General features: G+C 41.9%; 1 protein-coding gene and 1 non-coding gene across 4 annotated transcripts in view; both read left to right on the top strand.

Annotated features, from left to right (window-relative positions):
- htt (huntingtin) overlaps window positions 1–16,240 on the top strand; it is a 71,941-nt gene that overhangs the window by 16,499 nt on the left and 39,202 nt on the right. For all 3 annotated transcript variants that reach the window (XM_034089628.2, XM_034089781.2, XM_034089465.2), the window contains 26 exons: window positions 1,567–1,693; window positions 2,381–2,496; window positions 2,602–2,713; window positions 2,899–3,036; window positions 3,425–3,583; window positions 4,083–4,180; window positions 4,470–4,609; window positions 4,991–5,054; window positions 5,227–5,327; window positions 5,886–6,032; window positions 6,116–6,236; window positions 6,342–6,487; window positions 6,591–6,775; window positions 7,515–7,738; window positions 7,864–7,990; window positions 8,811–8,935; window positions 9,126–9,236; window positions 9,398–9,475; window positions 10,899–11,122; window positions 11,278–11,356; window positions 13,803–13,964; window positions 14,049–14,104; window positions 14,230–14,378; window positions 14,870–15,006; window positions 15,107–15,223; window positions 16,003–16,125. In XM_034089628.2, the coding sequence (XP_033945519.1) occupies window positions 1,567–1,693; window positions 2,381–2,496; window positions 2,602–2,713; window positions 2,899–3,036; window positions 3,425–3,583; window positions 4,083–4,180; window positions 4,470–4,609; window positions 4,991–5,054; window positions 5,227–5,327; window positions 5,886–6,032; window positions 6,116–6,236; window positions 6,342–6,487; window positions 6,591–6,775; window positions 7,515–7,738; window positions 7,864–7,990; window positions 8,811–8,935; window positions 9,126–9,236; window positions 9,398–9,475; window positions 10,899–11,122; window positions 11,278–11,356; window positions 13,803–13,964; window positions 14,049–14,104; window positions 14,230–14,378; window positions 14,870–15,006; window positions 15,107–15,223; window positions 16,003–16,125 (3,366 nt within the window). The remainder of the gene's footprint in view (window positions 1–1,566; window positions 1,694–2,380; window positions 2,497–2,601; window positions 2,714–2,898; window positions 3,037–3,424; window positions 3,584–4,082; window positions 4,181–4,469; window positions 4,610–4,990; window positions 5,055–5,226; window positions 5,328–5,885; window positions 6,033–6,115; window positions 6,237–6,341; window positions 6,488–6,590; window positions 6,776–7,514; window positions 7,739–7,863; window positions 7,991–8,810; window positions 8,936–9,125; window positions 9,237–9,397; window positions 9,476–10,898; window positions 11,123–11,277; window positions 11,357–13,802; window positions 13,965–14,048; window positions 14,105–14,229; window positions 14,379–14,869; window positions 15,007–15,106; window positions 15,224–16,002; window positions 16,126–16,240) is intronic.
- LOC117455944 (small Cajal body-specific RNA 14) lies at window positions 9,545–9,673 on the top strand. The gene has a single exon (XR_004553212.1). It is a non-coding gene; the product is annotated as a small Cajal body-specific RNA 14 (non-coding RNA).

Genomic DNA, 16,240 nt, shown 5'->3' with positions numbered 1-16,240 from the left:
CTGCACGTGGCGATTCAAAGTGCTTTACAGATTAAAAGCAAAAGACATTTAAGAACAAATACAGCATAAATACATTATTAAAAAGGCATTTAAAAACAACCTTACACAATTTCTTTTTTTTGACAAGATTCTTGTGTAACTTCATGCCATATGTTAAAATAATTTCATTGTCTATTATTATTATTATTATTATTATACAAGTGAGTTGGACTTTTCCATGAGAGTAGTAACACAATTGTTGTATATGCCCCCATTGAAATGTCTTTTAATTTGAGAAAATTGAAATTGGCAGCTTAAATAGAAAAAAATTAGGAATCTTAATAACTTTAAAATAAAATAAATTGTTGCAACTCTTATTCTTTTAGTCGATATATTCGCTAACAGTCGCGGTTGATGCTGTTAAAAGTTTGAAGTGCCCCTAAGAATACAGAAGATGAGTCATCACACACTTTAGCTGCTCCCCCTCCAGAGAAATGTTGGTGTCCACTCTAACAGTTCTACCTCTACGGTCCCCCCCCCTCCTTTACCCCTCTCCCCGCTTCGCCGCAGTCACACACTCCATTGCCGCGGGTGATGGAGCCGTCCCCTCCCTCACCAACTTCCACCGAGGGTCCCGATGCCTCAGACAGCGACTCTTCCGTCTACACAGCTTCTTCTTCTTCTTCGTCGTCTTCTTTCTCTTTCTCCTCCTCTTCCTCCTTCTATGCCACCTCCTCCTCCTCTAGCACTAGTGACAAGGTCAGCCAATTGGACACTTTGAACCAAGTGGGAGGGGCTTGCTTGTCTGGAAACTTTTGGCTTTCTCTATCTCCATTCGTTCCTCCATGCACTCAGTTTCCCCTGCCTATTGCTACGTTCCCCTTCTTGTTGTTATTGCGAAAACGTTCTGCCCCCTTTTCTCTCCCCTTCGTTTCCAGTGACTCCCTCCCCAAAATGAGAAGCTTTAAAAATATCTTTGTAAAAAAAAAACAAGCAACCCCAAACCCCCATGTTGATGGCTTGCAGTGAAGAGTTCAAAGTAGAAGCATGAAGGCCATCTGTTCCTTTTTTCTTTTAAATGTTGTCCTTCAGATTTGCCTTTCCAAGAGACGGTAATGGGCTTTTGTTCCGGCGGAGGTCACAACTGGATAAATAATGATTTATTGCCTCTGTTTTTAAGGAAGAGTACTATACGTCTTGCTTGGAAAAATTACATTTCTGTACTGTTGTGTTGTGTAAATACTGACTTGATTCAAAAGGAATCAATTTCAAAGTTGAGTTGTTCGGATCAAAAGCTTGCTCTTCTTCTGGTGGATTGAGTTCTGAAGCCTGTGCTCTTTCCCGTGTCTGTGTGTAGTTCATTTGCTGTAAATGAAGTGACCCAAGCATGATCCAATCGAGTTTTAAAAAGAGAACGTTTGACTTGAAGTCGTCGTTTGTCTCTAATCCAACAAATCTAACTGAATGAGCCTAAACTATTTCAATACACTCTGCATGCGGTGGCTTTTCAAACGTGTTGCATATGGTGTGTGTGTTGTGTGAGCTTTGTTCCTAACTGGAGGAGTCGGCTCTGTGTGTGTGCATCAGGTGCTGGACGGCAGTGAGAGCCAGTACTCAGGGATGCAGATCGGGACATTACAGGATGAAGAAGATGAAGGAGCAGCACCTTCCTCCCAGGAAGAGCCCCAGGAACCCTTCATCCAGTCAGCTCTGGGTATGTTTGTGCACACACAACTGATCTTTCCTAAGTCCCACCCCATTCGCTCTGTGCTCCAATCACATTTAAGGAAGCTTTTAATCTGGTAAAACCTCTGTGAATTGTCCCTTTCCTGTGACACTGAGATATGCTATGTCAGAACAAAGGGAACATTATAAGGCAAGTAATGTTTGATTGGTGTCAAAATCTTAACAGACACATTTTATGTAGTCACATCTTAAGTAAGCTCATGCTAAAGCAAGAATAGCTGGTGTCAGATCACCAACATTAACCATGTTGATTTTCCCCTTTAATGTTGTGGATACATTAACTAGATTTGGTTTAGTTAAGAAAACAACATGAAATGTGTCCAGAAAAGCTAAAGACTGACCTTACTTTGTTTATATTATTTATTTCTCTTAGGCTGTATGCCGCCCACAAGTTACTTATATGGATATAGACAACATATAAAACACAACTGTAAAAGTTATGATTTAGAATATTTCCTTTTAATTGCATACAAAAATCATGCTGTTGGCCCAGAAACGAATACTGTCAAGCTTTTCCGACTTAACAACGGTAACTAAAAGGAGGCGGAACTTTGGATCTGTCAGTTGTGCGTAGAATTCCCAGTAATTATTTGGCTGAAACTTATCGGTATAAGGCTTTAAAATGCGTATTGGTTCCCTGTGTGCTTGTGTGCAGCTCTGAGCAAACCTCATCTCTTCGACGGCCGAGGCCACAACCGGCAGGGTTCAGACAGCAGCGTGGACCGCTTCATACCAAAGGACGAGCCCGCCGAACCTGAACCTGACGTCAAGGTATGGGAACACCAAGAAAACATCCTTGTCAGTTGTTTGCACCGTATTGTGTAGCAAGCGGCATGATTCTACATCTGGCTTTAATTCTACATCCCTTCTTCTCAGCCATCACGGATAAAAGGTCCAATCGGACATTACACAGACCAAGGGGCGGAGCCACTGGTGCACTGTGTACGGCTTCTCGCTGCTTCCTTCCTACTGACGGGACAGAAAAATGGTGAGTATTATCAAAATATGGCATAGGTGTTTTTTTTTATTTAAAAAGCGCATTTGTTACGATTATCATGTCGGAGCCACTGGAAAGCTCGCCAAACATGCCATTTACTATGATACAAAGCCTGTTATGAAGCCTTGAACATCACCATGCCTGTATATTCATCTCTTCTCTGTTATGTTTCCCAGGTCTGACCCCTGACAAGGAGGTGCGAGTGAGCGTGAAGGCTCTGGCGGTCAGCTGCATCGGGGCTGCAGCAGCGCTCCACCCTGAAGCCTTCTTTAATTCCCTCTACCTGGAGCCGCTGGACGGCACTCCAGTAGTAGGTAGGGACACAAACACATTGGAGATACAATCCTATTTAGATATGCGATGCCTGAACAAGTCATGGGACTGCATCTCCATAAAGGCATTGCAGACATTTTCAATAGCATTTAGAGAATCACATCATGGCCGCCATTCTGATACTTCCAGGTCAACTCACCCACTTTGACAAAAAGTAAAAGAATCTAGCCCAGGAACCTGAAACTAAAGCAGCTGAATGAAATACAGCCATTGATTTTGACCAATGCTTTTCCTACTGTAATATGTCAATATTTCTTGTGTTAATTTTTGAAAAATACTGCAGTTGCATACCACTAATACTTTTTCCCACCATTTTTTTGTCTTCAGCATCTGTTTTGACCCCTACTCTCTCTGTTTGCCCCCTTGCAGAACAGCAGTATATCAGTGACATGCTGGGCCTGGCTGACCACGGGGACCCCCAGATCAGAGGGGCCATAGCCATCCTCTGCGGAGCCATCATACAAGCCGCACTCACCAAAACACGCTACAACATACACAGCTGGCTGGCCAGTGTGCAGAGTGCAACAGGTTAGTGTGTGTGTGTGTGTGTGTGTGTGTGTGTGTGTGTGTGTGTGTGTGTGTGTGTGTGTGTGTGTGTGTGTGTGTGTGTGTGTGTGTGTGTGTGTGTGTGTGTGTGTGTGTGTGTGTTGTGTGTGTGTGTGTGTGTGTGTGTGTGTGTGTGTGTGTGTGTGTGTGTGTGTGTGTGTGTGTGTGTGTGTGTGTGTGTGTGTGTGTGTGTGTGTGTGTGTGTGTGTGTGTGTGTGTGTGTGTGTGTGTGTGTGTGTGTGTGTGTGTGTGTGTGTGTGTGTGTGTGTGTGTGTGTGTGTGTGTGTGTGTGTGTGTGTGTGTGTGTGTGTGTGTGTGTGTGTGTGTGTGTGTGTGTGTGTGTGTGTGTGTGTGTGTGTGTGTGTGTGTGTGTGTGTGTGTGTGTGTGTGTGTGTGTGTGTGTGTGTGTGTGTGTGTGTGTGTGTGTGTGTGTGTGTGCTAATTAACGATTCCCTCTCACCTGTATGTTGTTGATCTTCAGGTAACCCTCTGTCCCTGGTGGACTTGTTGCCTTTGCTCCAGAGAACTCTGAAAGATGAATCCTCCGTCACCTGCAAGATGGCTTGCTCTGCAGTGAGGGTAAGACATGTAAGGGTTAATATGCAGCGGCTCGTTGTATATTTTCCTGCTGATTACAAAAATACATTGACACAGCAGTTTGATCTAAACATGATTTTATTGATCTAAAATTATCGTTTTACTTCCACAAACTACTAAGTAGTACCGGCTGGAACTTTTTGAGTTGAACAGAAAGCGCAGACCACTGACTGTCAACTCGGAATCAAGTATTCATCTAAGCTGTGTAATGTTAGTAATCATTGGGTGTGTTAAGAGTTAAGAGGCTGACCTTTTTGAATGTGTGTTTCAGCACTGCCTCATGACCGTGTGCAGCAGTACCCTCAGTGAGCTGGGCCTGCAGTTGATGATAGACCTTCTTGCTCTGAGGGACTCGTCCTATTGGCTCGTTCGCACTGAGCTCTTGGAGACTCTGGCAGAGATGGACTTCCGGTACGATCATTTTAAACTTTAGTTTTGTTACCCGAGCTACTGGCTGAGGCATCGTGCTATTTGAATACAAATGTATAATAACTAAGCTTTTTATTTATAAACTGTTAGGGGTGTTGCAATATGCTATCTTTGATAATGTAATATTTTTAAAACAATAAGTTCCTTTCTTGTTTCAGGCTTTTGTTCAGTAATGGCTACAGATCTTCTGTTATTTATCTGTTTCTTTACAAAACGCACAATAAACAATGTTTTAAGATGAATTTCAATCGTTCCCTTATTTCTTTGTTTACACATTTTATATATATACCTCAATAATATTGTTATGGTAAGTCTTTGATATCTGGGATTATTAGTAAAGATATGCACTCTTTTCTCTTTTAGGTTAGTGAATTTCTTGGAGAGAAGAACAGAACATTTGCACAAAGGGGATCATCACTACACTGGGGTAAGTCTCCATTCTATCTTCCTGGTAGTCTTTCTGTAGAGATTAGAAGTAAGTCTTTTTCTGTTTTTAGATGCCAAAATGTTAAACTTGAGTTAATTATAATGTTAACCACAAAATAACACCAAAACTTGGAACATGTGGTCCCTAATATGTCCGATTCCTCTCTATCTAGCGGCTGTGCCTGCAGGACCGAGTCCTGAACGATTTGGTCATCCGTCTGTTGGGAGATGACGACCCCAGAGTCCGACACGTGGCAGCGTCAGCTGTCAGCAGGTAAACTCTCATCATCAGTTTCTTTCATACAAGAAAAGATCAGTTACAATTTATTAAACTCTAACCCAGAGTTGGTACTTTTTTATTTGATCTACTTTTTTAGAAATGAATTGGGATTTAGCTACCAGATGATAAAGGGTACATCATTGATGCTCATACCTAGAATCGATGACAAATCTAACCGGAGGGTCATTAGTAATGATCTGTCTTCTATACCTCATCCATTTTTCCCTTCTATCTTCAAAGATATGATCTTCTTTTCTTTTCTAATTGTTCCCTTGCATATCATTATTTACAAGATCCTTTTATTAAGAGTTCATTAGATAATCTTCTTTTAACCAGTTCCTTGTAAAAACACCAGAAGCAAGATTCTTACTTATTGCTAGCAATAACATAGCAACAATATAACACATTACAAGTAGTAAGATAAGTGGGTTTTTGTTTGGATGACCAAAACACATGACTTTGTTTTGCTTTTTGAAGTACACTTTTCTTTGTACTTACTTTGAATTTGGGGTGTCTTCTTTCTAATGTTCCCTTCTCTCTGTCTCTCAACAGGCTGGTTTCCAGATTGTTCTACGACTGCGACCAGGGTCAAGTGGACCCAGTAGTGGCGATTGCCCGGGACCAGAGTTCAGTCTACCTGCAGCTGCTGATGCACGAGGCCCAACCCCCCTCCCAGTTCACAGTTAGTACCATCACAAGGTACGGAAACACACTCCTTTGATGTCGCATCTCATAGGCTAAAGCCTCATTGGTCAATCATCTGTGATTCCTTTCTCTGGCAGGACGTACAGAGGCTACAACTTGTCCAACAACGTGTCTGATGTCACAATCGAGAACAATTTGTCCAGAGTCGTCACCGCCATCTCCCACGCTTTCACCTCCTCTACCTCCAAAGCCCTGACTGTGAGCTTTCACACCTTTCTCTTTGCCCCCTAAATAGAACATCTCTCTTGTATTTTTTATATGAACATGTTTGAAAACTATTCCTTTTGTCTTGTTTCTCTACAGTTTGGCTGCTGTGAGGCCTTATGCCTCCTGGCTACACATTTCCCAGTGTGCACCTGGAGTACAGGCTGGCACTGCGGCTATGTGAGCTCCAGCAGCAGCTTCTCTTCCCGCTCGAGTCTGAACCGCAGCAGGGGCCGGGCCCTCAGGTACGTGCACTCCTTCTCTTGTTACTTCATCCTCCTTTCTTTTTCCTTTCCCTTCCTCTCTTCTCAATATCAACTGATCCTCTCCTGTCTCTCGGCTCTGCAGTGTGTCGCAGACCGGCAGTGCTCCAGCCTCTTCAGCCTCCTCCTCGTCTGCACCCGACACTGAGCGCAGGACTCTGACAGTAGGCATGGCCAACATGGTGCTCTCCTTACTCTCCTCCGCCTGGTTTCCACTTGATCTGGCCTCACACCAAGATGCACTTTTGCTGACTGGCAATCTGCTTGCTGGTGGGTAATATTCATAGAAATTCTAGATTCATATATTATTTTAGAAGAGCGATCCCTCCTTTGTTTAAGTTTATTCCAAATTGCCCCATGAATTGTGGGCTTTTTTTTTGGGGAGTTTTTCCTCGTGTGCTGCGAGGGTCTCAGGAAAGAAGGTGACCTGTACTCTTCACATGGTAAAGCCCCCTAAGACAATAAGTCAGTTGGGATAAGATGTTTTTTTGCTTATTTAAAGAGCAAATATACATTAACAAAAGAGAAAAAAATGTAGTTCTATTTTTAAGTTAACAACTAATTGGTTCACTGTTATTGTTTAAAATGTACAAATGTGTCAGTCTCAACTCAAAGCTTAACCTATTTAGTGCATTAAAGTGCCCTTTTTACATTCTGGGCTGTAAAGATAACATCTTCTGAAATGTAAATGAATAATGGTGGTGCGGTTAATAAAAGCAACTATTTTCAGTACTCATGTTGCTCGAGTTCCTCAAAGAACTTTCACCCATCATTTTAAAGCATGATATTTCATTTAGCTGATGCTTGAGCCAAAGTGACTTACAAAAAGTGCAACAATCATGAAAATAGAAATGGCTAGAAACCTGCTTCAAGTAAGCCAAACTATCTGGTGCCTTAAATTGAAATGAGCTAAATCTTTAAAGTAATTTGGTTTAGTTTTTTGGTGACGTCACTACCCTTAAAAATACAGAGACAGAAGCTGTAAAAAGTCTGTTATTCATGTTCCCAGCTGTGGCTCCGAAATGCATGCGTAACCCCTGGGCTGGAGAGGAGGAAGGCGGCAGTGGGAGCACCAACACCAGTGGAGGCCCCAACAAGATGGAGGAGCCATGGGCAGGGCTGTCGGAGCGCTCCCTGGTGGCCATGGTGGAGCAGCTCTTCTCCCACATACTGAAGATCCTCAACATCTGCGCCCACGTGCTGGACGACACCCCCCCCGGACCAGCTATTAAAGTAACCACTTGCAATACTTCTGTTTGGTTTGATCAGTCATATCTGCGGATCACATAGTTGCATCCACTGGAAGGCCGATTGTTATATTATTTAATTATGATTTAATCTGTTCCCCCTTTTTTCAGGCCACCCTCCCCTCCTTGAGCAACACCCCCTCCCTCAGTCCCATCAGGAGGAAAGGAAAGGAGAAGGATATTGTGGAGCCCAGTGCTGCCCCCATGAGCCCAAAGAAAAGTGTTGACATCAACACAGGTACATATACAGTGTATTTCTATGTCTATATACCCAGGCAGAGGTGGAAGAAGTACTTAAGTAGAAGTACCAGAGTGTATAAATACTCTGTTACAAGTAAAGGTCCTGTATTCAAATGTTTAGCTTTAAAATGTACCAAAAGTATTCATAATGCAGATTTGCCCATTTTGGAATGATATATATATATATCACATGTTTATTATAATTATTAATGCATTAATGTTTTTATGATAGTTGGTAAAGTACATTTTATTATTTTATTTACTGATGGGTAGTTTGTGAATTTAGTCGAGGTGTTACTAAAGTCTTATGTAAGTGTTTTACAAAAACATGTAGTAGAGTTAAAGTACAATGTTTACCTCTAAATTGTAGAAGTACAAAGTAGCACAAAATTGAGATACTCAAGCACAATTTTGAGTACTAGAGTAAATGTATTTAGTTTCTTTACACCACTGTACACAGACAATGGTACATGCTCAGTGACCATGCAGCAGCACAGACAGGCTATAGCACGGCTCAATTAAAACCAATAAACAAGTGGCTTTTATATGGCCTGATATTGTAATTCCAATATGATAAACGGTTATAGAGGGAATGAAGCATACATTTTCTCTTTTTGAGGATCTGTACCAAACCGTTTGTAGGTCTTTCAGAATGATATTTTCACATATTTAGCCTTTACTGAATATCTCGCTTACAGTGATTTGCACATTGCATCGTCCATTTTGTGATTTTGGTAACATTTTCGATCAATGGTGCAGCCCTAAAAGAAAGTCTTACTTATGTTTCTGAATATTTCAAATGTTTGTTTTGTGAGCAGGCAGGCCAGCAGACGGCACGGGGTCCACCGCCGTAAACAAGTCTACCACCGTCGGCAACTTCTACCACCTGCCCACCTACCTCAAGCTCTACGACGTCCTCAAAGCTACACACGCCAACTACAAGGTCAGAAGGAGCGGCCAGCTTCAAATACTGTCAGTAATCATATTAGTGTAGCCTCATCTTTATCTGCCACTGTGCAGATGTCCCGTAAAACTAAAGGAATAATGGTCAGCAGTTTAATCTATAAATGAAGTTCAAACTAATTTGTACAGTTTTTCCACGTTTCTTTTGTTGTGTTTTTCTTCTGGCCTAGGTGACGCTGGACCTCCACAGTAGTCAGGAGAAGTTTGGAGGATTTCTGCGTTCAGCTCTAGATGTTCTCTCTCAGCTGCTGGAGCTCACCACCCTACATGACATCAGCAAGGTAAAGATATTTAAACAGCTCTGTTGGAAATCAGACATTGTTAGAGTTCATTAGAAGAAGCAAGAAGGAGAAAATAAATAACATGCATCGGTTTCTTCATATACGCCAATGTACCATCACATCATAATCCATTAAATACAATGGTGTTTGTTCTTTGTCAGTGTGTGGAGGAAATCTTGAGCTACCTCAAGTCCTGCTTCTCCAGAGAACCCACCATGGCGACAGTTTGTGTACAACAGGTCAGTAAATGTGTTTTATGTCTGATGATAGATTTACTTGTGTGTTGTGTCAAGTTTTTTGTTTCGTGTGTGGCAGTCTTTATGGTTCCAACACTGAGCAGTGTGCTGCGACCGCTGCGACTCCACACAGAGTGAAGTGGTGCTTTACGACAGGGCCTGTAAAGGAGCTGGTTTCCCTGAGCGATGGTTCCATACATCTTTTATACACACACACACACACACACACACACACACACACACACACACACACACACACACACACACACACTCACTACCAGCTGGACGTCATGTTGCTTTATCGACACCAAACTGTTAGAAATAAAGGATGATGTCATTGTGAATCGGTTTGCCCATTTATAACGGTAACGGTTTCAGAAGTGTACTTTTCTACATAAACAAAAACCAATCACTCTGCCTAATACACTTTTATTAATATTATTCAGAGCCAATGAGTCTGATCTCAGAATTAAGAAAATATTCCATTATAAATACGATTACATTTTATTACAGAAAATAAACCAATCCATGTCTGACTCGATCCAAATGGAAGTAATGTGGCTTTTAATGGAGTCGTAGGCAAGTTTATTTTTAGAGAAGACTGTTAAGTGCAACACGTCTATCCTCTCCTGTTGAATCGGCTCCCAGTTTGTGTTCGGGAGGCAGAAACCCCTTTGAAATGTAAGAGTAGGCTTAAGACTTTCCCTTTTGGTACTGCTTATAGTTGGGTCTGGCTTGCCATGAACATCCTCCTGAAACCTATATTCTATATATACGTACACATAGAAATGTTTCTCATTGGACAGTCTGCTCTACGTTGTAATCTTATGTTATATGAGTCGTTCTGTATAGACTATAAGCCCCTGAGACAAATATGTTATTTGTGATATTAGGCTGTATAAATAAAAATAGATATGATTTGACCTAAACAAATTCTACTCTATTATTTTTTTTAAAGGGGCCCTATTATGGTTTTTGGGGCTTTCCCTGTAGGTTGTTTTTATAGGTTTTTGTGCATGTCAATGGTCTCCAAAGGCTGTGTTCCCTCCAGGGGGAGTTTCTCTCCCTTGCCTTAAACGTCTAGCTTGGTCTCCTTTGTTTACTCCTGTAACATGGTGACATCACTACGTAACAAAAACGTTTGTATTGGCTAGCCCTCCAACACATTGTCTGTGATAGAGGCCGGACATCTCTAAGCAGTTGAGCAATCACAACAGAGCCGGCCAGCTAACCAATCAGAGCAGACTGGGCTCTGATTTCAGACCGAGGGTGAAGCACAGGCAGTATGAGAACAATAAAGCACTCTGAACATTAAAGCATGTAAACGTGTCCCAGTGGAGGAACCAAATACAAATATTAACCTGAAAACGAGCACGAACACATGACCCGTTTTGTTTCTTTGTAAGTGACGTTTTTCTTTCTTTAGCTGTTGAAGACCCTGTTTGGCACCAACCTGGCCTCTCAGTGCGAGAGCGTCCTGAGCGGACCCAGCCGCTCCCAGGGCAAGGCTCTGCGCCTCGGCTCCTCCAGCCTGCGACCCGGCCTCTACCACTACTGCTTCATGGCGCCCTACACGCACTTCACCCAGGCTTTAGCCGACGCCAGCCTACGCAACATGGTGCAGGCCGAACAGGAGCAGGACACCTCTGGGTGAGTGGTAGCAACACGAAGATTAGAAACAGGAGCTTGAAATCAGATATCCTTAATCCGTGGAACAATGTGGACATTTCAGTTTTTACAACTAAAGAGGACGGTGCAGATAAAAAGCCAAATTAAAAAAATCCGTTGTCTTTTTCCACTTTTAGATGGTTTGATGTGATGCAAAAAGCTTCGAACCAGCTGAGGTCCAACATTGCAAACGCGACACGCCAAAGAGGAGACAAGGTAAAGTTACACTGAACAGCTCTATTGAAATGAGTCTGATGTAGCAATGACTCATTCTAAGATAAATGTGGATTTATGTCAAAAACATGTAGTCATTTTGGGGATTTGGTTGATTTGAATCAAAACGAAGTCTACAGTGCCCATATTATATTAAGCCTGAAGCCTCATCCCTAAATAACTTTGGCATTATTTGATAACTTTGAAGTCCTTTTTCTCAATCGTGACACGATAACTGCCATTTTATTGTTTGACATATTTCTACTCCAGTTAACAATTTGAAAAAGTGTTTCAGGGTCAACACGACTTCTTTGAGCAAGTCACATTAGCTTAAAGAGCCTGTGACACGGTTTTCCCCCATCATCCAAACCCATCAATTTGAGTACATATTGTCCCCTTGAAAACCGTTACTGAGCTGATTTTGGATATTTGTACTTTGATAACCATTAATCTGCCTTCAATGTTGACAATTTTCTGGATCTTCTCGCGGATTCTTCAAGTCCCGCCAAATGATGGGTGACGTCATTGCGGGCACAGCGCTCCAGCTGCACCGTTCAGGATCCCAGTTTCTGCATGTAAACCTTTATATATATACAGTCAGATGTAAACGCACGACGGCGCACACAGCAGCAAGCTCAGACAGCGAAGACAGGTTAATGTTGAACGTGTCTGAGAGCTCATATGAGGCTGAAGGATCGGTTTATGTTGTATCTGTTAGAAGTTTAGGAATGAGGTGCGTCAATATGGTCATGTAGCCAGTGGTGGAATGGGACTACAAATCATCCCGGGACTCTCGACCGGCCCACTTCGGTACCGCTAGTAAATTGTCAACGGGGGGAGTGGGGGATGTCAGGGTGCTGTAGATAGTAAATGTAAATATGTAAATATTTGTGTCACTGCATCCTGGTAAAATACAAATATAATGTCTGTGTCTTTGACCTCAGCGCTGCTCGCCACCTGTGCCCTGTACTACGAAGCCAGTTCAACAGACCCTGGATATGTTTGAGTAACAAACAAACTAACGACAACAAACTAACAAACGAGATCTCGCTAAGCGGTCCTACGACGCTGGTTATCAACTCGGTAAATCAAGCCAGGGTTTCTCTCTCCAGCTGAGAGCGCGTTCACGTCTAAGACACGAGTGGATCTGACTTTAATTACATTTGTCTCGAGTGTTTCGTCAACATAATGTGTTAAATAATACTTCTGCATCCAGTCTGTGACACTGTGAGTGTTGCACGGCCAGATGAGGCTGGAGAAGATGACTCAGATAAGGAAATATATGATATATTATGATATTATATGATCGATGATCTGATTGATGATGTAATATGAATGATAAGTGCGACACGTCGGCGTCTTCTCTGCATGGCAGTTTAAACTGTATTTCCTTTATCCTGTAATATGACTTGAGAGATTTAAACTCCGCACACTGAGTGGATCTCTTTTCTATAGACGCCGGAGGCGGGCAGCGTCAGGTAAAATAAGTTATTTAGCCTTCTCAAACCTGAGCCTCACGCGCCGCCTATGGAGGATGTGCTAGTTACTTATCCGACCGGCCCACTTCGGTACCGGCCCATCGGGATTCGTCCCGATGGCCAGTCCGCCACTGCACCCAGCCCACGTAAACTGTCAACGGGGGGAGCCTCGCTGCGGGGAAACGGTGGACCTAGTGTCCCGATCGGAGTGGGAATAATAATAATAATCCGTGCATTTTATCCATTAATTTCCCCAACATTGTGGTAAAAAAAACACACGTTTAATCCACGTTGGTGTACTACAACTACAAAAAGCATCGGTTTGTTTTCTCATCAGTAAATGCAGACCGGCTCAAACAAACGATTTTTAATCATCATCCTCACTCATCATTTAATGTATCATATGTTCGCCGAATTGACATGAAAGCACTAATAAATGTAGTTTCATCCGCTTGAGTTTATAACCACAAAAATAATCGATTTGTTTTTATATCACATCCGACGGGAGGAAATTCAGCAGCTCTCACTCCCGATTTTAATCCTAATGTAATCATCATCTTCACCACGATCATTTATGTTTATGTCGCCGAATTGACATGAAAGCACTGACAAATATGAATATACTGTAGTCAACTTCATTAAAACGTTATTAACGTGCCTAATCTCAGTAATTCACCATTTCTACGCATGACACAACACACTTTGTCCGTGTTTGGCTCTCGAAGCGTTCCCGCATTGACGTCACTTCCGGCTTCCCCCAAAACTTCAAAATGAGTGAAGGAATTTCCCCGCGATGTTCGAAATTATTGATATTTAACGGAACGGTATCGCTTTTTCTTTTTTAAACTGACGGTTCGAGATTACTGGTAGCCCAATATTTCATTGCACAACAGTTGTTGGGATGGTGTCACAGGCTCTTTAAGCTAGCTGCCGCTGTTCTGAAAGCTGTGGCCTCCTCTTTGTTTTCCCAGAATGCCATCCACAACCACATCCGTCTGTTTGAGCCGCTGGTCATCAAAGCTCTGAAGCAGTACACCACCAGCACCTCGGTGGCGCTGCAGAGACAAGTCCTGGACCTGCTCGCACAGCTGGTGCAGCTCAGAGTCAACTACTGCCTGCTGGACTCTGATCAGGTCAAACTAAACACGTGTTTGTATGCATGAGTTTATCTTCAACTGCTGGGATTCAGCTCACTCACTCGGATATTTCTCTTCCAGGTGTTCATAGGGTTTGTCCTGAAGCAGTTTGAGTACATTGAAGTGGGACAGTTCAGGTGAGTTATCTTTGTGACTGCTTCTGCATGCGTCTGTTCCAGAGGTGATTTTCACTCTGCTGTATACTAGCTCAAACATTCCAGTGTTGTTCTGTAAACTATAAAAAATGCTTGTTGTCACACAGAGATTCGGAGGCCATCATCCCCAACATCTTTTTCTTCCTGGTGCTCCTTTCATACGAGCGCTATCACTCCAAGCAGATAATCAGCATCCCCAAGATCATCCAGCTGTGTGACGGCATCATGGCGAGCGGCAGGAAAGCTGTCACACATGGTGAGGGGAACTACCTTCATAATGTTTTCTTCTACTCGTCCACACACGTCACTGAAGTTTACTTTCCCAATTGATTCATCCAGAGGGAAACTGTGTTTTTAGACAGTTGCTCCATTTTAGATAATAATAAATAAAAGAATATAAAAAAAGTGTAATACAAATATTTGTATACACATGAGAAGTTAAACTGCAATAAAAATATATTTTAAGAAACCTATAGACTAAAAGTTAAATGATCAATAACATCTTTTTTTTTTTTTAAATAGAATACAATTATTTATACAAACAAAACAATTTAAAGTAAAAATGTGAAAATTGCAATTCAATAAATAACTTGTATATTACAAAATATACAATTGAGAATTAGTTTAAATACAATTGTAATGCTTTCGTTCCATAAACTGTGCATACACACCGCCTCACAGGACTTTCTTCATAAAACAGACATGACTTTAAAGTAATGAGATTTGTCATTCCTTCTTCCTCCACAGCCATCCCAGCCCTGCAGCCGATAGTCCACGACCTGTTTGTGCTGAGGGGCTCCAACAAAGCAGACGCAGGCAAAGAGTTGGAAACACAGAAAGAGGTGGTGGTCTCCATGCTGCTCAGACTGGTGCAACACCATCAGGTACACATGGATTCTGACACGTCATGCTGATGTGAAAAACGTTCCTGACAATCTTTTCTCTGCCAAAATGTTATTTGACTTTGTATATTTGTTGTTGTAGGTGTTGGAGATGTTCATCCTCGTGCTGCAACAGTGTCACAAAGAGAATGAAGACAAGTGGAAGCGATTGTCGAGGCAGATTGCTGACGTCATTCTTCCCATGATTTCTAAGCAGCAGGTATGAAAACAGAAGTTCTAGAAGTCAAAATCAAACCATTGGTGGATGTTGAAAAACAATGTATTGGTATCAAAATGTACTTCATGATTCAATAATAAAAATACTTAGTGTACAGAATGTCACTCTTATCAGCAAATGCATACCATAACATTTGTATGTTGTAGTTTGTCAATATTGGCTCCAATTACTTACTGTGTACTATTGAAACTTTCTGGGTAGATTATTAGTACAGTACTGCATCACATCATCTTAGCATGTGTTTTTATCAATCCAAAGTAGCTAGAAAGCGTCACAGATGCTGTGGAAGCAACGGCTATTTATTTATTTGATAGTTCATGTTTGTTCTAGTGGTTTTTAAATGTGATGAAGCTTGGAATACTTAAACAAAGTGTTGTCTGTGGTGTTTTAAAACGTGTGTCAAAATGGATGCCTTGTCTTTCTGCTAGAAACCAAATATACCTACTGTACGGTTACAAATCAGTAACCTGAACCTGTAACTCGTTAGTCTTTGTTTAATAACTGTAATAGAGTAAAAAGTACAACATTTGCCACCAAAATGTAAAAGTAAATGGAGCATAAATCGGAAATACTCAGCTACAAATATGTCACTTAAGCAAATGTACTTTGTTTCATTACATCACTAATATTTATACAGTGAGATAAAACATTTTGGTGCACTCTGACAAATATGATCCCTTGATTTGAAACCTGCATGCTTTGAAATGGTCTGGTGAAAACCTTTCTTGTCATTCGTGAACATTGTCTGTTGTGCCTCCCAGATGCACCTGGACTCTCCGGAGGCGTTGGGGGTGTTGAACACTCTCTTTGAGACGGTGGCCCCCTCCTCTCTCCGACCTGTGGACATGCTGCTCAAGAGTATGTTCACCACCCCGGTTACCATGGTGAGACATCTCTTCTGATATCTGCACAAAGCCCTGGATAGACTTTTCATTTGTCCATCTAATGTACCTTAAACCATGTCTATTTTTTAAGTAAAAGCAAATGTACTGACTTTTT

The sequence above is a fragment of the Pseudochaenichthys georgianus genome, chromosome 1 (assembly GCF_902827115.2).
Source record: "Pseudochaenichthys georgianus chromosome 1, fPseGeo1.2, whole genome shotgun sequence".
Lineage (NCBI taxonomy): Eukaryota > Metazoa > Chordata > Actinopteri > Perciformes > Channichthyidae > Pseudochaenichthys > Pseudochaenichthys georgianus.
The sequence above is the reverse complement of the archived record's forward strand: the minus strand, read 5'-3'. Positions and strand labels throughout refer to the sequence as shown.